The sequence below is a fragment of the Myxocyprinus asiaticus genome, chromosome 2, assembly GCF_019703515.2.
Source record: "Myxocyprinus asiaticus isolate MX2 ecotype Aquarium Trade chromosome 2, UBuf_Myxa_2, whole genome shotgun sequence".
NCBI classification, from domain to species: domain Eukaryota; kingdom Metazoa; phylum Chordata; class Actinopteri; order Cypriniformes; family Catostomidae; genus Myxocyprinus; species Myxocyprinus asiaticus.
In genome coordinates, this window is record NC_059345.1 from 39,695,262 (window position 1) to 39,722,623 (window position 27,362).

Genomic DNA, 27,362 nt, shown 5'->3' on the forward strand with positions numbered 1-27,362 from the left:
TTTGATGACATCCTCACTATGCAACATTTTTCACAAGTGCCCAGACTTTTGCACAGTACTGTATATGTATTTTTTATTTGTGCAATTTAGAAAAGTCCCCTTGAACCTATATGTTAATCTGACTCTTGCAGTAATCATTTATTATAGTCATGCAGCCTGTTTTATTCAGTTGTGTGCTGAATGGAAAGTCAAACCACTGATGAGACCCACATCATGACCCTTTTAGCGTGTAAACGGATGTTTTGAGAATAAAATTTTTAAACTCGCCCGCTTTGTGACAAACATTAAAAGTTCTATATTTTTTTAATTTTTTAATTAAAACAGACCCCTGATGTACAGAGTGTTGAATTAAATAATAAATTAACAGGGAAGTAGAGATGGTAAAATAAATAATTTATAATAAGCTCAGCCTTTATTCAGTTTTTTAATGCCTGATTGAAAAGTATCTACCTTTGTAGAGCAATAAAATACTTTAGGCAATTGCAGAATAGTCCCATTAGTCACATATACACTTCAGAAAATTGAGTACACAACTATTTCTGGGCTTAAATGATACAAAAACCAAATCAATGCGGAACATTGTATTTCTAAAAGGATTACAATGTGGCCCCCTATGCACTACTTAAAGCCAGATGTGGCCCCTTTACCAAAATAGTTGCCCACCCCCACCTTAGAGAGCAGGGTGGCTGAGGACCAACAGCCTATAAAGCTGATATATCACGCAATTTAATTAAAAGATAGTAAATAGCACGTGCACTACATTGCTGCATTGAAATGTATATTTATTTGACATATTATTTACTAAAATAGCTTGAAATAAATAATTTGAAAATTAATCAACTTGATAAAAACTTTTTAACTTGATAAAAATAGGCTACATCTGTAACAAAAAATTTTTTTAAAATAATAATACTATAAATAGCAACTTCTTGATTCTATAATCCATCTTATTATGGTATTTTTTCACAAATAAATTGTTAAAAAATATGAATACAAAATAAACACTGTAACCAACGCTAATTTTACATACAGTAGCTACACAGTGAATAAGATATAATGCAGCTTGATTCGAAATCAAATCCTTGGCTGTCTTGTTTGCAAGGACGCGTCCTCCGGTGGTCGCATTTATCGGCCACATACGTCATCGAGGCTGTCTCGTTTCACTTTTTGTCTTTCTTTTTATTTTTTATCTATTGTCAATGCCTTTTATGTATATGCACTTACATTTATACAATTGTTAACCTTTTTTGTATTCCCAATAAAAAATAAAAATAAAAAGAAACGAGACAGCCTCGATGACGTATGCGACCGACAAATGCGACCTCCGGAGGACGCATCCGTCCAAACGAGACACAGCCAAGGATTTAAAGCTGCTCGCTTGTGCGCATCCAGTGATCGTAGAAATCTCAGGCATACATTTATTCACACAGAATTACAATCACAGGAAACAAACTCATGCGCTCGACAGCTGATGGCAGCTGATTGTAAAGAAAGATGACGCTTTGAGGCTGCACGCAGTTGCCAGGTGTTCAATCCCATAATTATTATAAATTGAATTCATTGACGAATTTAATCGAAAACACTGCATTTCATTTCTTAGTGTCTACCATAAAACTTAAACATATTTTAAAAGTATCCCCCCCCCCCCCCCAAAAAAAATAAAAATAAAAAAAACACAAACCGCGAGTCTACATTTTAATCCGCAATTGCATTTTCAAAATAGCCCATGTTGGCAGGAACACCGCGAACCTGGCAACGCTGGCTGAGTTGTTGATTGAGGTGAAGGGGAGGGGTGCACTGTTTCAACTAAGGTTGCCACCCCTCCCGTAAAATACTGGATCGTCCCGTCTTTAAAAATAAAATTATGCGTCGTAATTTGTCCCGTATTTAAGCTGGTCAGATGGCGTCACGGTGAAATCGTTCCAGATCGCTAATTTAACATTGATAAAAGTTGGAAAATGTGCCTATGGTGGGTAAAGGACCGTCCGAAAAGTCCACAAATGGTGCTAAAACGTGGATTTTCTTCTATATAAATGTTCAACAATATCAAACAAGTCATAAGACAAGTACAGGTGAAGGAAGAAAAAAATACGTATTAACCCACCAAAATGTATACATAAGATAAAGGAGACAAATAATTGAAAAGATAAAAAATAAAATATATTTTTAACATATTTCTTTTATAAGTCAGGGGTTAGGAAAGTTATAATTTCAGCATATAAGAAAGGATATACTATTTGTATTGCTAAAACTGTGGAGGATGTGTTTAGGGGCTGACCACTCCTCCCCCATTTAAGTGTCCCTTATGTTAAAACGTCAAAAGTGCCAACCCTAGTTTCAACTGTAAGTGAGAATGACCCAGTCACTAACACAAAAACTACCCAACACTGAGAAAATAACCCAATAAAATGACCAAACAGGCTCAATCCAGCGTTTGAGTTGAAAAAAGAACCCAGCATTTTTATTTTACTTTTTTGCACTAATCATCAATATCTCAATATCATTTTCAAATTAAATGAAAAGAAAAAAAACCATGAGATGCATGGTGAATAACCATCATAGAAATAACAGAATTCTCAGTGAAACGGCATGTTCCATTTATTGATCATAATGGTTCAGTAGGTGTAGCTGGTTATATTGGTAACAAGAAGCTAATCAGTACACTGGAAACACTACACGTCTACATACTGTTTTGCACATAATGATGTTCAAAAGATTTTAAGTTTTAAAAAAGACTTTCAGAAAAAAAAAAAAAAAAAAAGCAGAGGAATAGCAGATATAAAGGGCATTTTTAATAGTACAGTGGTATGGCACCTTAACCATTTAACAACTAAGCACCAGAATCCTCAAAACCAAATTCATTTTTTTTTTCAATGTTCAGTGTAACACCAAGGATTATCCTTGAAAAAAATCAACATACTGTATACAACGAAAGCATTAATTTAACACAATCTATTATAATCAGAGAGTTTCCTTTTCACTGTTAAGTGCAAAAAATAAAACATTTTTTTTACAAGCCTTAGCAGTGCCCACACACAGTTTAAATTACCAGTTGAGATTTAAGCTGTGAATGCTTCTATGACCACTTAACTCAAGTGAGAGAATATCTGCATTCTCAATGCATCATATCAATACCAGCATTATAAGGAACAACGCAGAAGCACTTTGTTTGTGAGCTTTTATAGAAATTAGAGCACACACCACCAGAAGAGTGCCAGTGAGAGCAATATTCCCACCACAGAGTGGCCGGCCACTGAGGCTGAGTTGCATAGGTCAGAAGTACAGCAACTGAACTTGAAGCTGGAAAGTTTGGGAAATCTCTGGGCAACTGTGTTGAACACACAATCTGAGTATTTTATACACTGCCTGTATGTGTCGCCACCTAAAAGAGAGGGAAAGAGGAGAGAGTTGGTTGGGTTGGGTTATTTTTGAATTTTTTTTAGATTACAGAAACCACTTATTTTTTTGTGCGAGTGAGCTGGGTCACCTCTCTCATAGACTGACACACAGGCATCATCATAGTAGCAGTCTCGGATTTTAGTGCATGTGCCCATGTAGTCCTTACAATTGTAACATTTAATGGCAGAGCCTTGAGAGTGAGAGAGAGAGAGAGAGAGAGAGAGAGAGAGAGAGAGAGAGAGAGAGAGATTTTCACCAGAAAATAATGCAAAGAGGGACAAAAACAAATCTTCTGAAGACTAAACAGGATCCGTGAAATAAATACATACCAAGCCCCAGTAGAGCCAGACTGAACACCACACTCACTCCAACAGAAGCTTTCATAATTCCCTCAGTTTACCAGTCTAATCCTGACCAAGAGAAAGAGAAATCTTAGTGTACAGTTTGGATTTGTCTGAAAGTGACTACTAAAATCTGTCATAAAGATGAACTTGGTCTCAAACACTCATAGTCAGAATGCATTAGATCATAAGGGAATTAAATTGCTTAAGGGGTAGTTTTAGACTTGATGCAGATTTATGGGATTGACACAAGTGGAGGATAGTGGAATAAAATGTGTTAGTGTGTCTCGCCCCCTTTAAAGGGCTAGTTCACCCAAAAATTTAAATTATCTTATCATTTACACCCTCATACCAGATGTGTTTGACGTTCTTTTTTCTGCAGAACACAAACAAAGATTTTTAGAAGAATATTTCTGCTCTGTAGGTCCATAAAATGCAAGTGAATGGTGGACAGAACTTTGAAGCTTTACAAAAGCACATAAAGGCAGCATAAAATTAATCTATACGACTCCAGTGGTTTAATCCATGTCTACAGAAGAGATATGATAGGTGTGGGTTAGAAACAGGTACATTTTTATGTTCTTTTTTACTATAAATCTGCACTTTGACGTTCTTTTTCTTGTGTTTTTGATGATTCACATTCTTTGTGTATATCGCCACCTACTGGGCAGGGAATTGATCTGTTTCACACTTGCACATGTATCACTTTAGAAGATATGGATTAAGTCGTATGGATTACTTTTATGCTGCCTTTATGTGGTTTTTAGAGCTTCAAAGTTCTGGCCACCATTCACTTGTATTGTTTGGACCTACAGAGCTGAAATATTCTTCTAAAAATTTTGTGTTCTGCAGAAGAAAGAAAGTCATCAATTTATGTTTTTAAAAATGAAAAACCAAAATGTCGGAAGTTATTTCACTGCATAACTTGGCACAACTTTGTTGCTTGGCACAACATGTGTAGTTGCTGCAGTAAGACACTGTCTGTCCCACAAATGCTAAGGATAATCCTAGTATGAAAAAGGAAATGCTTGCGCTTATGTAAATAAAATCCTGGTATGAAAAGAAAATGATTGCAGTTAAAGGAACATTTTTTAGTAAGGACAAAAGCAATTTTGTCACTTCTTTGGTGAATAGCAATGTTTTATTCCATACAACTTTGTCTGGTGCTATCACCACCCTCTCTAACAATGATCAAACTGTAGACATTTTGACTGAGTGATGTTTCTGCAACACAAAGCTGATGGTGATTTTAAATGAGCTGCGCGACTTATATTTCAACTAACACAGTTTATCCATCCTCTGAGTATTCTTAAATTTGATTTGGCCTTTGTTTTATATAGTACTATTATTATTACTACAACTATTGTCGTTATATTTGTTAACATTCTGTATTACAGTCATTAAGCTTTAGACATTATTTGATTGTACTGTTGCATTTCCTTTCAACTATACAATACTAAACATACCAACATCATGTCATCATCATATAGCACCTCAGCTTGAGTTTGCCCCATATAGCTAAAATGTTAATAATAAAGACTTATAAATTATTACATTATTTTCAAAACAGGGCATATTTGACCAGATATTTCTCAGGATGGGGATATTTTTGGAAGTCAGTTACTGAGACACACACTTTTAAGTCTTTGCAGCAGTAATTATGATAATAAAAAAAGCTATTGAACAATTCCACTGCTTTTGCCCGAAAAAAGATAGTTTAATTAACACACTTCGGCTACACTGTATGGGGCATGTTTTCAAAATGCAGCTTTTTAAAACTAAACTGGGTGTTTCTATTAAAGTAAAAATTAAACAACAAATCTGTACTTAGAATGGCTTTTTTTTTTCATGTATTAATTAATTATTTCTGTACTCCTTTGTTTGCCATTATTTTCCTGTTAGTCCTCTGTAGTCTTACCCTGATGTGAAGAAGGAATCCAGCTGCAGAGGCATCCAAAGCAGTCTGAAAAATGAAGAGCTCATTGAGGCCACTCACTCTCTTCTAAACACGCCCCCATTGCTCTTCAATAAGTCTTTTGTGACCCTTTCATTGTGTCCTGATTATTTTTTGAACAATCATTCAACATACCTACCTACAATCCTAACATAGTTATTTCTTACATGTCAATATTATATTAAACTAAATAGAATATATGTTATTGCTTTGAGAAGTCATACAAAAGTGATTAATAATGCATTTCTTAATCACAGTGCCTACATGATATTAGACTGAGATTGTAATGTTAATGATTAATGACTGACTAAATTGAACAGATTTTTTATCATTACCCTATGACCTGACCACACATCTAGGTCATGCATTGGCAGCCTTGGGATTAGTGCAAGGGTCAATACTGGACATGGGCTCAGACAAGGGTCCACTCTGTTGTGGCACAAGATTTACATGATTAAAATTACTCAGCACAATTAGGCATACAAAGCCATTAAACTTACAATGCAGGGAAAGGAAACTGAAATATCAATCATTATTTCTAAAATAATAATAATAATAAAAACAAGAATAAGAGAAAAACAAAATAGCAGATTTAAAATAATTTCTTGGATGGATATATGCATTATATATATATATATATATATATATATATATATATATATATATATATATATATATATATATATATATATATATATATATTTTTTTTTATTTTTTTATTTTTTTAATGATCAAAATTATGCAAATGCTGTCGACTGAGCTTAACTTGTATTGAACCCGGAATATTCCTTTAAGTGTTTTATTTTTTTCAATCAAATGAAAATGAAAGAGAAGTGGAATAAGAGGAGATGCGGGCCAAAAAACAAACAGCACAACAAAGAAACTTCAGTCGAATTACAAAAAGCCCTCTTCAACTCATCGCCATGACAACTGATACCATCAGGGTGAGGTGGGTTAGGATTTGGTCAGAATGAGTGAAATGACTACGTTTTGTGTTGCGAGAACAGTAAGTGTTTTCAAATCTGAATGAGACAATAGCATTGCGGCTGGCTGACTAAAAATATTCAAACAAGATCAACGGTGCCTTTGTATTTAGATAGTAGAAAACATCCTGTGCACAGTGGAAAAGTAAACATATCACATAAAAATGAAATATGGCACTGATATACCATTACCTTTTTATTTACTTCAAAAAAACAAACAAAAAAAAAAAAAAAAAAAAAACACAAATACAAAATAAGTACAACATAAACTCCTGAAAAATCCCACCGCACCGCATTATTTTACAAAGATGATTACAATATAACTGCAGTCATTAACATAAAAATCTAAATCACACATGCCTTTATGTGAGATTAGCAGACAATGTCATAATTAGGAAGGGTAAAGGGGACAAAGTAAACAATTTAAATCTTTCTGTATTTCATTCTGAATGAAGGACTGAGCCCATTAAAACAGACATTTTGTCATAATCCTTCACCTATTAAACCAACCCATTTACAAGGTTTTTAAGAAACAAGTGAGAAAAATAAGCATGATAATGCAATAAACTTAAATAATCTTGCTATTTGCACCAGTCTGCATAACCTCCAGCCCTTAATATGATCGGAGCTCAAAAGAGAATCCTTTACAAGGACAAATAAGTGAGGACAGTCAAAATGGTCTGGCTGATCTTCAGTTTACATCCATGTGGATGTGTCTAGAACAGGGCATCAGCAACCAGCACAGAAAAATACGGCAACTGATAAATGTTTAATGATTGCTTGGACAGATTAGTTATAGCTGATGCTGTGCATGGCCTGGCTGGTTTAGGTCTATGTGCTTTTTACTCATCTCTGAATGCATCAGTTTCACATCTGAAACCCTCTGTACAGACAACATAAGTACAAACAAATATACATAAACACATACGTGCTTCACAATACCTGAGGCCTTGTGGAGGAAATGAGACCATATGAATGGATCAATTTATTGTCACTTTTCTGTGCAGTATGCAATCGAACATAATATTCAATATTATATATATATATATATATATATACACACACACACACACACACACACGCACGCACGCACTGAGTATACCCAAATCAGCATGTATGTAGTTTTCTCTATTAGAAAACAGTATAACAGTAGCGTCATACTCTCTACTCATTCTCTTGAGGGTTCTGTAATTGTGTGGTCTTCAGTAAGCGGCAGATTATTTTGAAACCAATGCAAGTAGAGCCATCTACTCTCACTCATACAATAAACTACTTTGCTTTCACTCAATAACAAAACACACTTGCAGACTCAAACACACATACAATGATCTCACACGCATGTGCGCACAGCACAACTAGACTCATGCCCTCACAAACTGGAGAGAAAGCTCAAGAGGTAACAGGCACAAATGCGCTGTACAATAAACAATGGCTGCTGCCTAAAAGCTTTGTCTGTCCTCTAGCTCTCCCATTTGTGTGAATGTGTCTACGTGTTTGTGTCTGTGTGTTAGTATCTATGGTGGGTGTTGGCCGGGGCTAACAAAAGTGTATCAGATACGCCGAGGGCAGCGTCCTCCTGGGTCAGCCATGTTCATGCCACGCATTTCTCCCTCCTCATAGTCGTCGTTGTCAGATGAGTTCTCATCAATATAAGGAGCAGACACCTCACTAACTGAGCTCTAAATGAGAGAGAAATACACAATGAGGGATTAAAAATGACTATGGGCTACTACATAATTCCAAATGTACACATATTAGCATACTGTACATAGTTTTTTTTTTTTTATATAACAGAAAGACATAAATAGTGACTTACCGACCGCACCATAGACTCACGGAACGGTGGACAAACCATGTGGAATCGAGGGATTAAAACATCAAACACTTCCTCTTTGTTCTTGAGCCGGTGGAATGTGTAGTGGCCTTCCATGTACTCGGATGTGGTGGAAAACGTGGTGCAGCTGGCGTACTCGTGAACTTTACCAGGTGTCATCATTGGAAACTCACCTGCACGTATAAACATTCTGTTCGAATTTACTCACCCATATTACAGGTTTTTATGAAGAACACAAATGAAGATATTTTAATGAATAACCCACTCTGTCTTTTAAAACTTAAAAAAGGATCCAAAAGTATCATAAAAGTAGTTCATGCAACTTGTGCATCATATTTCAAGTCTTCAGAAGGCATGCCATAAGTTTTTTTAGAAACAACATGAAATGTAAGAAGCTTGTTCATAGTGGCAAGTGTGGTCCTGTGAGAACTTTCTTTGTTTTTAGTGCTAAACAGCAGCTGTTAAGAATTGTTTGAAAAATGACTTCATTTTGGAAGTCGGGTTGTTTCTCACCAAAATCATATGCCTTCTGGATTATGATGCACAAGTCGGATCAACTACTTTTATAATACATTTTGGTCCTTTTTTAAGCTTTAAGGTGAGTTGCAAATCAACAGCAATTCTACTGTAAAGATGGACCAGGATATTAAAGCTTAAGTATTTAACTTTTTCAGTGTTAGAATACTTCCTTCTATCACAGCTTAATATGCAGAGACAGCTATAAGCAAGCCATTAATAGGTTAGTTTTCTCAAAAACTGTAAACACTGTGTCTCTGTGGCACTATAAATATTCCTGTTTTTAAGTGACCTGCTTAGACAACCAACCCAACAATGTTACTCAACCAATGATGTGAGTTGGGGGCGGGGCTATCTCTTTGTTTGATCAATGGCAGATGAGGAGTGTACACAGAAATCTGTTTTTAAAACATTGTTTATTTTTGCAATTCCATTCGGTGGCGCTAGTGTCGCAGAAATAACATACTTCAGCTTTAATGAAAACATCTATTGTGTTCCACTTAAGAAAATCATATGGAACAACATGGATGAGGAAAATGTGAAATTATGTGAAATCATTTTTGGGTGAACAATTCCTTTACAAAGCAAAATTAGTTTCATGTTGTTTTATGCAGTGAAATTGTCAAAAAAAAAAAAATTATATAGCCAAAAAAAGATTGTAGAATGTCCTCATTTAAAAAAAAACAAACATTTCCATAGTTAGTGTTTATTTACTCTAAGTTAACAGGGATGGGACTTACCCACAACGCCGGGGCCACGGACCTCCTCCACATTTCCATTTGCATTTGTGATCTTCCAGTAACGACTGTCTAGCTGGCATGCATTCTCTGGCAGCGCTGACTTTTCCATCTCAATCCTGATGCATAAGGGACAGGTCAGAGTTAGTGGGTTTATTTCATTGTATTAGAGATGTACTGATACGGGTATTGGAATCGGGTCAGAGACTGCGCTAACGTACTTGTACTCCTATTTGTAAAAATGCTCTAATACCAAAAACTGTCTGACATTCGAATGCCATTACTTAAATATTCAGCGTACAAATTAAAATCACGATATGTCCTAGTGTGATTATTAAACCGCAAAGGCTGCTATTTAATGAAATTAATATACAGTCCATATGTGCGGTGCCCTTCAGAGTGAATGTGCGAAGTCAGCTGCTCATACACTGAAAATAACACACCAGGAGCATCAAGCACGCTCGTGTGTAGTAGATGACAGAAAGCAGAACGCACATTCACTTTACAGCATGCGGCACATACAGACTATATATTTTTTTTTTTTATTAAAACGCAGCCTTTTGCAGTTTAATAATCAAACTGGATCATATAGCGACCTGCTTTTCCGGTGGTGTGTACAAATTGTAGGGTTTCACTTGGGTTTCTGCCAAAAGAAAAGCTCCATTTAAATGGAAAAAAAATGACAGAAATATATCACTACAGTATATTTATGTAATATTCACTGTAATAATGATAAAAAATAATTATATTATATTTAAGCAATATCAAATATCTGTGATGCTCTGTTGTGCAGAACTTAACTCCAAGGATGTATTGTGGATTGTGCTGTATAAAAGTACTTCATATGATAAAAAAAAAAATTACACAATGTTATACTGAAAATTAATTGTTCTATTTTCATTTTAACTAAATTTTTAATGATTTATTTATTTAGTAGGGCTGGGTATCGCCAGCCATTTCATGATTCGTATCGCAATACACACAATATCATAATTGGATCATGACTGGTACTGTGCCAAACATGCAAAAGACCCAAAGTGTCAATGAGAGAAATTTCATTCTCTCTAGCGCCTCATAGAAGCTGTTTTTACTGCACTGCAAAACGCCAGTCTCAGACTTTGTGCCTATTTATTATTAAATTGATGGACATGACTTGAATCAGTGTCAGGAATTAACTTTTCCATTGAGGGGCAACATTTGACCCCTAAATTTGATTTCCAGGGATTTTTTTTCCCTTTGTGAGGGCATTTTTATTTATATAAAATTATACAGTATGCCATTCTATATGTAAAATACTAAACTGCATCAACTCATTAAAAAAAATGTTATATTAAATTAATTAGATTACAAATTAATATTATATGCTGTATACATTAAATATGATTAAATAGTAATATGCAATAATGAATGTCTATTCATATTCTTTCCCATAAAATAAAATCAACTTACATTTCTGTGTTAATATGTAACTAGACCTAGAATAAAACAATAACTACATAAAAACAAAACAAAACAAAAAAAACATTTATCACATATTTTGCCCTGACATTTTTCATTTCTAGGTCATATTTGTCACTTTCGTCGGCTTTACGCTGAGCCCCCCTTTATAACTGACCCTAAGATGAATTCACGAATAGTCTAATAAAAGTATAGATACAGGGATCTAAACACTTGATACAATATAGTATTTGTCGATCGATATATCGCTGTGGCTGAAATTTTTAAATGATTTACACTAGCTTGATCATTTTTCGTGTTTGGCTGGTTCGTGGGGCACAGAGAATCTTTTTTATTGTTACATGCAATCGTGTTACTACAATAATAGATTGGCGTACAACGTCTTATTTAAACTGGCCTGCATATCAGATGTATGTTTTTAGCAATTTTATGTATATATACTATATTAAACAGTGTGATATTTCGGCATTATATCCACCTATCGGCCACCCATATCGGCTTCGGCCATTAAAAAACCCATATCAGTCGACCACTACAATATTTAGTAGCAAGAAGTATTGTGATATATATCGATATATGATAGAATCGGCAAAGCCCTATTATTTAGACATCATTTTGATGATAAAATGTAATTAAATTGTTGAATACTGAATCAGAAAAAAAAATAAAGGATTTTATAGGGCCCAACATGTTAATATAAATAGATGCTTCTGTTCATTAAATGCACTTGCCCCTTACATTTGCAAAAGAATCCTTATTGATAGACAGCCTTGCCCTTTACATATGAAAAATGTTTATATTGTTTTTCTATTTTTTGACAATGTGAGAGCTAAAAATAACTTCTTTTTTTTTTTTTGCAATACTGTCTTTTAAGTTACAGATGCTGAAACCAATAAAATTTGCAGGTCAGCTCTCTTGGTTTTGTTTATTGTGATTATTATTTGTTTTTTACTGTGAAATTATTATTTTTTATATATTCATTTTTTTTATTTTCTCCCCAATTTAGAATGCCCAGTTCCCAATGCACTCTAAGTCCTCGTGGTGGCGTAGTGACTCGCCTCAATCCAGATGGCGGAGGACGAACCTCAGTTGCCTCCGCATCTGAGACCATCAATCCGCGCATCTTATCACATGGCTTGTTGAGCGCGTTACCGCAGAGACATAGCGCGTGTGGTGGCTTCACGCTATTCTCCGCGGCATCCACGTACAACTCCACGCGCCTTTTGTCAAAGCTAAAAGTGACTTCTCTGATGTCTTATTTTAAAATAGCAACTTTACCAAAAAACACACACACGCACACAAAAAAACACAGGTATTGTATCACCGAGTACCGAAAACAAAGCATTGGTATTCCTACTCGTTCTCCAAAAAATGATATCGGGACATCCCTATCTACACTGTTTCATTCTGTGTCTTAGCTCTGCATTGTGTCATGGCTACATTACAGCAAGCTACATCTTTTTGAGTATACAAATTGCACTACAGATCTGTACTTTTTGGCAAGTCAGCAGTATGGAAAAGGATTAGAAGAGGGTAAGCAAAACATATGTGTTTATTATCATTCGAAGAGAAAAAAATGTAGTGGCAAAATGTTAATACAAAATGTTTGTTACATATTTGTATAAATATCCAGCAGCATCGGTGTGGGGTGGCTTGGAAAAATATTGATGCAAAGCTCTCCAAATCTAAGTTTCAGCCTGATTAACATGCATGTGTATGTATGTAGTACCTGATTCTATAAGTGAAGAAAAAGTGTGGTGGATGGACTGAACTGAGTTCTGGCAGGAAGGAGGTAGAGACGGATATGGTGATGTCACCAGTGGTTGCCACACAACGCTTGTCATGCACATACCTAAAAAACCACAAAGAGGGATAAAATGTAAATTGGCACATAATTGGCACTCATTATATGCTTTTGCTGACATAAGTGTGTAATTGTTAAAAAACAAAAGATGGTAAGTAGACAACCTGAAAATCTGGTCCCGAATGATGGGGTACTCTCCTGTTACGACATGATCTACATAAGAAGTAAACCACTCAGTAAAGTTAGAGCCTGAGAGAATGAGAAGGAGAGAGAGAGAGAGAGAGAGAGAGAGAGAGAGAGAGAGAGAGAGAGAGAGAGAGAGAGAGAGAGAGTTCAAATCATCTCAACTGGTCCTTAGGACTGAAATGCATTGAATACAGCCTTTTGGTCTCTGTTACCCGTAATGAACATGTCAATAGCAGATGGATCTTGTGCCAGCTGATCCTGTGAAGAAAAAGCATAAAACAGAATGAGCAAGAGGTGCTGTGATACACAAGACAAGAGCGCCTCTCATTGGTTACACTGCAGCAATGCAAGAATAATCCCACTGTTTTATCTAGCTCTGGAGCACCCCATGTGCACAAGCAGAATCGCAGTATGATGTGAACTGCTTCAGCTCTTTTTATCCATAAAAACGCAGTTTGACCCAGTATGGGAGAAGTTTTTAAGTGTTAATGTGAGTTAGTGCGGAGGCTCTTCTTCAACATTTTGCATCATTTTGTTTCTACTACATAACCTCTGGTTGCTTCCATAAATCATGGAAGAGGCTGTGGCCTGTGTGTGGTGATCTCACCGGGCACTGATAGAAGATCTCACTGCGTGATCGTCCCTCTGTGCTCTCCAGGGCCATGTACTGGCTGAGGCCGGTATGGAAACAAAAAGTGAGGGGAAGACATTGTCTCATGCCTTTCCTCTGCTGAAATCCCCCTGATGCTGTCTCAATATCCAACAGGTCCTCTGAGCGATAGTGATTGGACAAAGCCATGCTGCCCATCAACCTGTGGAGGTTAGGAGTGGTGCAAAGTGTGTTTTTAGGACCAACCATTTACATTACATTTACACTGATGCATTTAGATTTATCCAAAGCAGTTTGTGTGTTCCCTGGTAATCGAAACCATGATCATGTTGTTGCTAGCACCATGCTCTAACAGTTGAGCTACAGGAACTCCAATCACATTGAGGGAAGCTTGTACACTAACTTATATAAATGTTATTAAAGTTATTTATATCATGTCGCTTTAAAAAAAAAAAAAAAATGCAAATCTTGATTTAAAGTTCTACATGCAAATCAATAAACCAGTAATGCAAGAAAACTATGTTTCCACGATATTTTGAAATTATTAGGGTTTTGTTACACCATCAGCCATGCACACACTCCTGACCAAATGCTGAAAAAGGTGTTTGCTTGCAAAGCAAAATTCGGTTAAACATCTAGGTGCGTTGATCAGGTTTTGCTTAAACTGTATATGATCTTTCCACATTAAAAGAACACCCTTTTTACACTTGGCCACTTCATGCGTTTTTACTGGTCAGATTGCTATCCGATTGAAAAAGCTCATTCCATTTACACTTGGCCACATCAATGTGTCTCTGCCAAATGGATATAATGTATGGGCATGCTGTGTTTTACCCCTCAGGGCTTGTCGTAGATAAGACATGTCATGCGCATCAGCTGTGCTCATGTCAGTGTTTAGTTTCAGTTTCATCATCAATCTGCATCAGAAAAATGAGGAAAAAAGTTCTGTTTCTCCTTCAACATGCATTCATCTCTTTCTTTGTTATTTACTGCATGACGTAAGCCTTATGCAAATACTTGGTGACAGCTGCTATGTTTCACATTTTTCCTATGCTGAAATAGCGCTGCTTGGGCGGGGTAAAGTTTACATATGTGACTTGAAAAGCCAGATGCATTTACATATGGAATGCGTCTCAGACCACCTCCTGAAGTGGTTTGAGCGATCGGATTGCAATTCGTCTCGAATGTGTTTCGGAGGGCATTTACACCTGGTCTTTTCGTTATCGGATAGCTATCCGATCAGTGAAAACGCATGAAATGGGCAGGTGTAAACAGGCTCTTAGGCATTTGTGTGACCTTTCATGTTGCATGTGTAAGAATAAATGGTTTCAGTTAGCGCGTTTACATGCACATTTTTAGACCTATTATGCTTAATATAATGACAACGTGTGTGGTTATTTAAACGCATTAAACTACGTCCCTTTATCTGTGTAAGGTCATAAATGACATAAGAATAAACAGATCGACACAAGTAGATTTTTGCCCATTACGCCAATTTCACGTCACATGTAAACACCTTTACCGGCATTCTTACTGGCTTATCCAATGCACGCACTTGTTGAGCGCATGTCTCTTCATGGTTTGACATCAAAAGTGGAGAGTAGCACAATTATTTCAAATGTCATGTAAATGTGGATTTTTTGCTTTGCCTGATTTTTGGGGGTTAACAACATATTGGTGTGCATGTAAACAGGCTCTATGTTTAGGCTGACAAGACTGAATATAATGAGGCGCTTGGTGGCTTACTAAAAAGAGAGACAAGTCTTACCCAGGGACCACCAGTTTCTGCCCATTATGTATCCTATAGGAGCAACGGTAGTCATTAGGAAGCTTGCAGCCAATCTGAGCTTCAATGTTGTCTAGCTCCTCCTCCTTCACTCCCTCTACACAAAGAAAGGGAAACAAAACACTCAATTTTATTTTAAAAGACAATCCACCACAGCTACCAGTGGCCACTACTCATATTATAAAAATTAACACCTCTAAACAGCAACAATGTTAATGCACTTTTCCATGACGCAACATGCAGTTTTTCAAAGCATGGATGACTGAGTAATCGTATGGACAAACCTTTCAGTGAAGCTATCATTCGAGGGCATTTCTGAATCAGGTAGTTCTTCAGGTCATCCCATGATTTCTTGAGAGTGCTGTAGTAGTCAATGTAATCGCCCAGATCAGCATAATACTCCCGAAACAGCTCCTTCCAGGTCAGGCCTCTCTGCACTTTATCTGACCTAAAAACAGAAAGACAGTTGACTCATAAACACTAAAAAAAATGATTAGATCAACACCACATTTTGATTACATTACAGTAAATCAAAGAATGCAAGACATAGGCTTGAAAGGTAAAGGAATGCTTCTAACGAGTGAACTTACTCCGTAAGGAGCCAGTGCTTCTGACAAAGCCTCTTCCATAGCGGGTTATGTCCTGTCAGCTCATTGAGTCGACGACTTACAAAACTGCAGCTGAGAAAAGAACAGACCACATTATAAACATCAAAAACAACCATCCAGGCACCTTTGGCTGCAGACTTTACATGGGATAAAACCTTTTGGTGGATTTCATAATTAATGAAAGTGGTAAACGTTATAACTGTGTGCCTAATGCTTGGGTGTCTAAAGAGACTTTACAGTAGCTTTAAGAAGTAGTGTGTAAAACTTCACGTGACCCTCATCTCTCTATTACCAGGCCAAAACATTTATCAACAAAGCAACTTTCAGCTTAAGATAGCAAAAGCACGAACAGCTGCTGTCAGGACATGCATAGTTGTTGTTACCTGTTATCTATTTACTGTTGCTGCGTTAGCCACTTTTCGCACAGACAATAATGTCAACTTACATGAAGTAATGCGCTTTAATTTTCCTTTTATCTTTAAAAAACCATACAAATGCCTGTCTTTTCATAGTGATTTAAACCTGACATTTTCGTCGTAGAAATCATGTCTGTATATTCAACTCAATCAACCACTTGCTTGAGTAATGTAATAACAAGCTATCCTGTTAGCACTGCCAGCTAACTGTGCAGCGGATATTCATTTTCAAGCTCATTCATGGAACAAACAAGCATGAAACTTGTTTCCTATTCCACGGAATGACGGAATAGCTCGAGCGAAGATGTCTACCTGATCAGATCCCTGAAGTCCAGAAATGACAGCACCAGCATTAAAGGATCCGACGGTAAGTTGTCCAGGCTGAGCGTTACGGACGTTGCCATCTTGGTAACGAATTCAGAGCTGAAGCCCCGCCCCCTTCACTGAGATGACAAGAGGGCGTGTCCGCACGCTGCTCTGTTATCAAATAAGCGCACATGTTGAGGTCGCAACACATGACTGTGAAAGACAGCGAAGAAATTTAAGACTACATAAACATAGAATTGCTTGAGAAATGTTCTATACTTGTTCTGACATATATATATATATATATATATATATATATATATATATATATATATATATATATATATATATGGTTTGATCTTCATCTAATATACAATAATGAACAAACACAATCTGTTTTAACTAATAACACAAATGTTTGTAAAGTTCATGTACATATTGAATACACCATTCAAACATTCACAGTGTAGGTTGGTAAAAGTATGTGAACCTCTGAACTAATGACATCAACAAAAGCAAATTAGAGTCAGGAGTTGGCAAACCTGGCATCCAATTAATGAAACGAGATTGAAGGTGTGGGTTAGAGCTACTTTTGCTTATAAAAAGCACTCAAACATTTTGAGTTTGCTATTTACAAGAAGCATCTGCCGACATGGACCATGCCTCGCAAAAAAGAGATCTCAGAAGACCTACAATCAAGAATTGTTGTTTCAATAAAGCTGGAAAGGGTTACAAAGATATCTCGAAGAGCTTATATATTCATCTGTCCACAGTTAGACAAATTGTCTATAAATGGAGACGATTTAGTACTCTGGCTACTTTTCTTAGAAGTGGCCATCCAGCCAAGATGACTCAAAGGGCACACAGCAGAATGTTCAATGTTCTCTGTTCATGAGCCTAATATATGGAAAACATTAAACAGGCATGGTGTCCATGGCAGGACACCATGAAGGAAGCTGCTGCTTACAACAAAAACATTGATGTGTGCCTGAAGTTTGACAAAGACCACCTTGAAGTGCGTATGGCATGTTTGCCATCATTAAGGAAAAAATGAATTTCTAAGTTTATCAAGATATCCTACAGGATAATGTCAGGGTGGCAGCACTAGGCAGGGGCTGGTGTGTGCTTCAGCCTCTGCAAGAAAGTTCATAGCACCCCCGTAGCACCCCCAACAAATGTTTGTAATAGCCAGCAGATTATCCTCTGTATAAAGATTGTATGAAGAAACATTTTCCCTGACAATATTTTAGAAATCATGGCGTGTGTCCCATATTTCTGTCGCCTGTTTAGAATAAGAACTAGTGATGCCCGATTTACGAATGTGTGACAAGTTTCTTAACTCTCTCCAAAGGAGGAAGTGGGAGCCGGATAACAATCCAATTGCTTTTCAGCCAACACTCAAACACACAGCTTCATGCGTCTCTCTCTCTCTACCCCCCCATCAATTTGGGGCCGCACCTGTCCATGACCCAAGTGGAAGCCCAGATACCATAATTCCACCCATCCAGTTCCACACATTTCTTAGGGTTTGCCGTGAGTCCTGCCCATTTCAACGACTTCAGGACAGCCCTCAGATGCTGCAGGTCCCGCTGCCAATCGTTACTGTAAATAATGATGTCATCCAGATAGGCAGCAGTGTAAGTGGCGTGTTCGGTCTGAGGATTCTGTCCATGAGCCACTTAAATGTAGCCGGGGTCATGAACAAACCGAAAGGAAGGGTGAGAAATTGGTGTAAGCCAAACAGTGTGGAAAATGCAGCTTTTTCACAGGACATGGGAGTTAAGGGTACCTGCTAATATCCCTTTGTTAAATCCAGTGTCAAATAAAAGCGAGCCACGCCTAACCGATCGAGCAGTTCATCAATCTGAGGCATCGGGAACGCATCAAATTTAGACTCTGCATTGACTTTTCTATAATTCATGCAGAACCGGACTGAGCCATCACTCTTTGGAACCAACACCACTGGGCTGGCCCAGTCACTGTGGGATTCTTCTATTACCCCCATATCTAGCATGGCCTTTAATTCTTCCCGAACCACTTTTTTTTGTGCTCGGGTAACCAGTAGGGACGACTGCTTACCCCTGGGGTCGTTTCAATATAGTGCACTATGAGATTTGTACAAGCAGGAAGAGGCGAGAACACATCGGAGAATTCTCCTTGCAACCTGGCAACCTCCCTGACTTGTGACGGTGAGAGGTGGTCTCCACAAGTGACCGCGGTGACTCAGTCGATGGCTTTTAAGTTCACCTCGGGTCTGAGCTCCTACCTCTCCAGAACCACCATCGCCAAAGTCACGGGGTCCACCTCTCTCCATGGTTTTAGGAGATTGAAGTGGTAAATCTGATGTGCTCCACCTCCATCCATTCGTTTAACCTCATAATCGGTTTCTCCGAATCACCATGTGACCTCAAAGGGCCCTTGCCACTTGGCGAGTAATTTAGAGCTCGATGTGGGGAGTAATACAAAAACTTTATCTCCCGGTGCAAATTCCCATAGCCAAGTACCCCTATTATACAGCCGGCTTTTACATTCTTGAGCCTGGATCAAATTCTCCCGTGTTAATTGCCCCACTGTGTGGAGTTTTGCTCTCAGGTCAAGAAAGTATGAAATATCATTTGTGCTGTTTGAAGGTCCCTCTTCCCAATGTTCCCATAGGATGTTGAACACGCTGCACAGCTGATGCCTGTACAATAATTAAAATGGGGAGAACCCAGTGGAGGCTTGCGGGACCTCTCGAACTACAAATAATAGGGGCTCGAGCCACTTATCCCAATTTCAAGCGTCTTCGTGCACGATCTTACGAATCATATTTTTTAGTGTCTGATTAAATCGCTCGACCAAGCCGTCCGTTTGGGGGTGATAAACGCTGGTCCGTATCGATTTAATCCCCAATAATTCATACAGTTTGCGTAGTGTACGTGACATAAATGTTGTGCCTTGATCAATGAAGATTTCTTTCAGAATCCCCACTCGAGATTATTCTGAAGAGTGCCTCCACAACACCACTTGCAGAAATGTTGAGCAGAGGCACTGCTTCCAGATATCGTGTTGTGTAGTCCACCAGAACCAACACAAAACGATGCCCGCATGCCGTCCGCTCTAATGGCCTGACGAGGTCCACACCAATTAGTTTGAAGGGGACCTTGGTCAACCGAAGGGGACACATTGGCGCTCTTGGGATGGCCGGTGGATTCCCCATCTGACATTTACAGCATGTCGCACACCATCTGCGAACATCCCCATGAATGCCCGGCCAATAGAACCGGGCCATTAGACAGTTCAGTGTTTTTTCATGCCCTAAGTGACCCGCCATTGGATTAATGAGCTGACTAGAATAACATTTCTCGACAGCTCTTCAGTACTAAGAATTGGGTTGTATCTTCCTTTGTCTGAGCATCCTGTGTCACTCAATACAACCGATCCTTGATAATTGAAAAATACGAATATGTGTATTTATAACCTCTAAGGGCTGAGGAAGCCAAAACTTCCCCCTCCCTTACATCATTCTGATGTGGAGCTGACGTAGATGGCCCCGGCTCCGCCTCCCCCAGCCAGCAAATCGCAAACCACACACCAAGACATTTTGTATCAGGACCCATGCACACAAATTTCCCTCAATAAAGCAGTTAATGCTGGCCAGTTCACCCCAAGATTAGTGGATGGGTGAGGCTGGGATTAACCGCAGCCTCTGCACTATGCTTTTGTCCCCGAAATTGATTCATGACCATCACTAATGGGTAATTGTGAACGTCCCCATGCACACACCTTACATTCACCTGCCGGGTTGTATCCAATGCCTCAGATTGAATCAAGCTTTAGTGAATGGAGATTTGATTACAATCTGAATCCACCAAGGCTTGATATGTTCCCCCCTTTATATTCACAGGTATCCGGTATGTTCCTGCTCGATCGGGGGCAGTCTGTGGCACGTCGGGGACCCGGACCAATGTCTCCACCTTCATCATGGGGCATCCGTCCTGGAAATGCCACAGACCCCTGCAGCTCCAGCAGACAGGCCCAGAAATCACGTCCACACCAGCGGCAGCAGATTCACCAGCCTGTGGGGGACAGCGGAGCGGGTTAGGGAAAGCCAGCGAGATGAATGTCCCACGAGACCAGGGAACCAGTTTTGGGGAAGGAATTCCCCGTTTCCGGGGAGCAGGAACAGGACGAGTGGAAGGGGAGGGGGAGAAAAGGCAGAAAGAGGGGGAGGGAGAGAGAGAGTGAGAGAGAGAGCAGAGCTGGCTGTCCCCCAGATGCGCCGCAATATGGTCCTCAGCCAACTGGATCGCCTCCTCCGGTGACACCGGACGGTGGCACTGGACCCACTCTGCTGTCCCCATTGGCAGTTGGGAGACGAACTGCTCCAGCACCACAATGTTGATGACGTCGTCAGCATCGCCCTCCTCCTCAGCCAGCAACCACTGCTGGCAGGCATCACGGAGCTGTTGTGCAAAGGCAAATGGGTGTGCAGAAACGCTGCCAGTGCTGTTCTGGGCTGACCCATTGCAGGATGACTTTCTTCAAATCGGAATACTCCAGGATGTTGGCAACCGGGAGTTGTTGTGCCATAAGTTGGGCTTCCCCAGACAGCAGCAGTAGCAAATGGACACCCACTGTGAGCGTGGTCACTTCAGGGCTCTGGCCATGTGCTCTAAGAGCACCAGGAAGGCCTCTGGATCGTCCTGTGGTGTCAATTTCGTGAGCGTCACATGGGGTCTTGCTGCTGCTGGGCTTATGGCTGAAGTCCCCTCCTGAAGACCCGCCGGTCCTCCAATTGGGCCTGGAGGAGCACCTGGAAATGCTTCTCCTGCTCCTTCCGCACACACACACACGGCTTCTTGCATCTACCCCCCCCCCCCCCCCCGCCCCAGCACTCTGGAATACCCTTTTAAATGCTTCTCCGCTCTCACTGCAAACACAAAACAGCTGTTAGAGGTCATTTCTCACAGGTGTCAATCCTTACCCTACTCACTCTCTCTGTGTTGCTCGGCCACACCCTAACATCACAGGATGAATTACTCATTTGAGTTGATTACTTCAAAGAATAAGTCAAATGGTTTAGAAAAATGGTCTGAATCGTTCAGCAGTCGCACATGGCTGTACGCACTGTATCGTATGGAGCGTATCTCATGCTGTAAAAACATAAATTAAATAAATGGAACAGAAAACAACAAAGTGGAATATTTACTGTCATGATACACAGAGCAGATGAGGAGGTAAACTTAACTGTTGAAACTTTATTAAGCGCACTCACTCCAACTGCATGTCTCACAACAACTCTCTCTCAGTAATGGTGGAGCAGTCCCCGTTACCTAACAACCCCGGACCCTGCTTTGTAACAACCAGAGCCCTTATATCAAGGCGAGCCTACAAAGTTAGCAAAAAAAGCATAATGCAGCAGTCCCATAGACATTCTTAAGGCGGTTCACTGGCGAGGAGACAAGAGACAAGAATAATAAACTGCTTTTGTGTGGAACAGTGGCATAGCCAAGGGTCGGCTGGGGTGGGCCTGTGCTCGTCCAAATTAGACCCTGGTCCACCCAGAATATTAGAGGTTTTTCTTTGACTTCAAATATATATTTATAAAATAGTGTAAAATGCATAAATTCTGATTTCTGAAAGTATTTCGGAACTATTTGAATGCAGCGCTTCTCTGTTGTCAAGTAAAATCTGGTTAAAAAAAAACTGGGGTGAAAACTTGGCCCATTCATTTTTACTGAGGCCCACCTAAAAGTAATTTCCTGGCTACGCCCTTATGTTAGCACTTTTACTTCTACTTGAGTACTTGTTTTTTTTTTAAAGTAATTGTATTTTTACTTGAGTATAGTTTTTGACTACTCTACCCACATCTGCATTCCAAAGATGGCCGACAGTGTACTGACTTGCTAGAAATACTTCGTTTACAATCAACAATCCTTTTGGAGTGAACAATGTGTGGAGTTTACTACAATAAAAATTGCTGTTTTTTTAAGAGAAGTCATGGACGATTTTGGTGTCAATTTACGGCTCTCCCCGGTCATACAGTGATGGTGATATTTTGAATCAAAACCTGCAAGTGCATCCTTCGTTTGACAGCAATGAATAATGTTTTTATTAATTTCAACACCTGTGTGTGCAGCTTTTGAACAACTCAAGTTAAAGCCATTTTTCCAACCAAACAGTTATCAGAAAGTCTCATTGCATGTTTTTTTACATGTACATTGGAGTACTATTTAAATACCATGGTGTACATCAATGTGCCACAGTATTACCATCTGATACCATCACAATACCATGGTCCTGCCACAACAGGCAATTTAAAAAAAAATTTTTTTAAGGTAGCTGATTTTGAGAAACTTTAACTAGTGCTGGATGTGCTGTGTCAATAAGTCTTTTATCAATACTTTGTTGCCCGTAGTTACATTATTTGCTACAAAAGATATATACCTGTGAAAAGGTAAAAATGCTGCTCCTAAAGTCACCAGAATTAAATGTTTTAGTGCTGTTTTTGCAAAAAGTTTCTCCTAGGGGGAGCATGTCCCCAGACCCTCAATAAGGGTACACTGTTTTGCTGTACCTGTGCTTCAGACAGTAATGTAAAAAGCTTAAAACACCCCTGAAAGTGTGTTGCCTATTTTATTGAGGCTGCAGCATAGAGATTTCACTTCTACTGTCACCATGTGCAAACTGTTATTAATAAAATCGCTTGGCCATGCTGGGTTGGCCATAAGAATATGGCTGAGCTGAAGCAGTTCTGTAAGGAATGGTCCAAAATTCCCTCTGAACGTTGTGCAGGTCTAATCTGGAAATGCTTGGTTGAGGTTATTGCTGCCAAAGGGGGATTGACCAGTTATTAAATCCAAGGGTTCACTTACTTTTTCAACAGCAATGTGAATTTTTAATGGGATGTGTTCAAAAAAGACATGAAAGATTATAATTGTTTGTGTGTTTTTAGCTAACAAAGTGAAATTGAGCGGAGAGACTGCATAAAGCGAGAATTGCTTCTTGGGGTATATATTTCAGCATTCCCCCAAAAGACAGTTTTACAACAAGCCAAATAGCATTAAGTAATGGCTAGGCTTTTTAGCTTTTGTATTAAATGAAGACAACTCTGGAATTTATTCAATGGATTTTCACAATATCTTTTGCATTTGGCAGCAGTGAATTGTTTTCCTTTTTTCATCTCTAGATGGCCTCAGAGATCCATTTTTTCTCTGGCATCCTCAAGGTCAAAGAAATCAAATACTGTTGTAGATTCACAGCAGATTTTTTTTTTTTTTTTTTTTACCTTTTAAATTATAAAACAGCCACATGTTTTCTTAAAGGAATAGTTTACCAAAACAAATAACAATTCTCTCATAATTTAATCATCCTCATGCCATCCCAGATGTGTATGGCTTTCTTTCTTCTGCTGAACACAAACAAAGATTTTTAGAAGCATTTCTCAGCTCTGTAGGTCCATACAATGCAAGTGAATGGTGACCAAATTTTTAAACTCCAAAAACTATTTTTTCACTGTACATCTTGCCATTACAGTCTATAGGCACAATCATGATTTCAAGCTCGATTGCACCTCCTAGTGCTTGATGCATGTGCAGAGTGCTAGATGATGTCAAGATTTAGAGTGAAAATTTTGTTACATTTTGGTCTGTTCTCACCCAAACCCGATTAGATAGCTTCAGAAGACATGGATGTAACCACTAGAGTCTTATGGATTACTTTTATGCTGCTTTATGTGTTTTTTGGAGCAAAGATTTGGTAACCATTCACTTGCATTGTCTGGACCTACAGACCTACAGATCATACATACAATATCTGGGATGGCATCATTTTTGGGTGAACTATCACTTTAATAGTTTGTACATGTTGTACATTGATATAATCCAGTCTGTGTTGCTTTTCCGCTGTAGGTAGGTTAATGCTTGTTAATATGAGGAGGGTCCTGCATCAGTCACAATATGTGTAGAAGTGTAAAAAAAACAAAAAAAAAACAATCTATTTAAAGTGAGATTTAAATGCTTTTCTCTAAATTTTTCAAAATATGCGCTACTTGCACACAAGAGAGTGAAGAACATGATCCAAAACTATGCTCAGCTGCTTTGCTGACATCAACCCATAGCTATAATGTTTATGTAATATGCAAAAAAATAAATGTTAACTATTTAGAATAGTTATAATTATCATATTTACCTTAACCCAACCCAACCCTACCTTTATTCTTCTTTCGTGTGATTTTCTTTTTAGTGATTATTAAAATTATCTTAATAGTGTACTGTATGTACAGTGCATTCAGAAAGAATTCAGACCCCTTAAATCTTTTCTCATTTTGTTATGTTGCAGCCTTATGCTAAAATGCTTTAAATTATTATTATTATTATTATTTTCATATCAATCTACACTCCATACCCTATTATGAAATAGCAAAAGCCAGATTTTTGATAACTTTGCAAATTTGTTATGCAGAAAGACACTTGAAATTTAGCTCAGGTGTATCCCATTTCTCTGAATGTTTGTGTGTGTGTGTGTTGATTTTCTCCCCATTTTCTCCCCAATTTGGAATGCCCAATTCCCAATGCACTCTAAGTCCTCGTGGTGGCGTAGTGACTCGCCTCAATCTGGATGGTGGAGGACGAATCTCAGTTGCCTCCGCGTCTGAGACCGGCATCCACGCACAACTCACCACGTGCCCCACCGAGAGCGAACCACGTTATAGCGACCATGAGGAGGTTACCCCATGTGACTCTACCCTCCCTAGCAACCGGGCCAGTTTGGTTGCTTAGGAGACCTGGTTGGAGTCACTGGAGTCATTCCAACTCACAACTCCAGGGGTGGTAGTCAGCGTCTTTACTCGCTGAGCTACCCAGGCCCCTCTCTGAATTATCTCTGAGATGTTTCTGCACTTTGATTGGAGTCCACCTGTGACAAATTCAACTGACTGGACATGATTTGGAAAGGCACAAACCTGTCTATAGAAGGTCTCACAACTAAAAATGCATATCAGAGCAAAAACCAAGCCATGAGGTCAAAGGAACTGCCTGCAGAGCTCAGAGACAGGATTGTGACGAGGCACAGATCCGGGGAAGGCTACAAAAAAAGTTTGGCTGCATTGAAGGTTCCCAAGAGCACAGTGGCCTCCGTAATTCTTAAAATGGAAGAAGTTTGGAACAACCAAGACTCTTCCTAGAGCTGGCCGCCCAGCCAAACTGAGCAATTGGAGGAGAAGGCCCTTGATAAGAAAGGCGATCAAGAACCCAATTCCCAATCTGGTTGAGCTCCAGAGATCATGTGTGGAGATGGGAGAATCTTGCAGAAGGACAACCATCACTGCAACACTCCACTGATCTGGGCTTTATGGCAGAGTGGCCAGATGGAAGCCTCTCCTCAGTGCAAGACACATAAAAAAAGCACCTAAAGGACTCTCAGACTGTGAGAATCAAGATTCTCTGGTCTGATGAAATGAAGATTAAACTATTTGGCCTCAATTCCAAGCATCATGTCTGGAGGAAACCAGGCACCACTCATCACCTGTGCAATACCATCCCAACGGAGAAGCAAAGTGGTGGTTGCTTCATGCTGTGGGGGTGTATTTCAGCGGCAGGGACTGTGGGACTGGTCAGGGTTAAGGGAAGCTGAAGGCAGCAAAATACAGATATATCCTTTATGAAAACCTGGTCCAGAGTGCTCAGAACCTCAGACTGGGCCAAAGGTTCACCTTCCAACAGGACAATGACCCTAAGCATACAGCCAAGATAACGCAAGAGTGGCTTAGGGACAACTCTGTGAATGTCCTTGAGTGGCCCAGCCAGAGCCCGAACTTGAACCCAATCGAACATCTCTGGAGAGACCTGAAAATGGCTGTCCACCGACAGTCCCCATCCAACCTGAGAGAGCTGAGCTGAAGAATGGCAGAAAATCCCCAAATCCAGTCGTGCAAAGCTTGTCGCATCATACCCAAAAATACTTGAGGCTGTAATCGCTGCCAAAAGTGCTTTAACTAAGTACTGAGTGAAGGGTCTGAATACTTATGTCAATGTGATATTTCATTTTTTTTTCTTTTTATTTAATTTCCAAAGTTATCAAAAATCAGTTTTTTGCTTTGTCATTATGGGGTATGGAGTGTAGATTGATGTGAAAATAAAATAATTTAAAGCATTTTAGCATAAGTCTGCACATAATAAAATGTGAAAAAATGAAGGTGTCTGAATACTTTCTGAATGCACTGTACTTAGATGTTCTGCCAGTGTGTGAAGGTGAGTTCACTCATCTCTGACGTAAAGGCTGACGTACAGCCACTTTGGCTGGGGGGGGGCATGCAATGACAGACTTAACCCCTCCCCTTTCATTATCTCCCCTCTGTCTTTGTCTCTCTCTCTCTCCCTTTTGCCCTGTTTGCCAGGCTGAGTTGGCTTCAGACAGTATATCACACACACATGCTCAAGCAC

The 27,362-nt window shown here is 39.1% G+C and overlaps 2 protein-coding genes across 2 annotated transcripts; both read right to left on the bottom strand.

Moving 5' to 3' along the window:
• Positions 1-2,433: 2,433 nt before the first annotated feature.
• LOC127456661 (CD59 glycoprotein-like) lies at positions 2,434-5,741 on the bottom strand. The gene is made up of 4 exons (XM_051725118.1): positions 5,659-5,741; positions 3,729-3,809; positions 3,488-3,589; positions 2,434-3,382 (listed from the first exon to the last, which is right to left on the bottom strand). Exons 2-4 carry the CDS (start codon positions 3,781-3,783, stop codon positions 3,189-3,191), a joined length of 351 nt encoding a protein of 116 aa, XP_051581078.1. The 5' UTR covers positions 3,784-3,809; positions 5,659-5,741; the 3' UTR covers positions 2,434-3,188.
• Positions 5,742-6,485: 744 nt separating this feature from the next.
• Positions 6,486-17,070, bottom strand: LOC127413014 (F-box only protein 3-like). The gene is made up of 11 exons (XM_051649794.1): positions 16,945-17,070; positions 16,199-16,288; positions 15,893-16,056; positions 15,591-15,705; positions 13,820-14,024; positions 13,425-13,470; positions 13,191-13,275; positions 12,952-13,074; positions 9,768-9,883; positions 8,494-8,684; positions 6,486-8,356 (listed from the first exon to the last, which is right to left on the bottom strand). The coding sequence occupies exons 1-11, from the start codon at positions 17,034-17,036 to the stop codon at positions 8,228-8,230; spliced, it is 1,356 nt and encodes a 451-aa protein (XP_051505754.1). The 5' UTR covers positions 17,037-17,070; the 3' UTR covers positions 6,486-8,227.
• Positions 17,071-27,362: the final 10,292 nt, after the last annotated feature.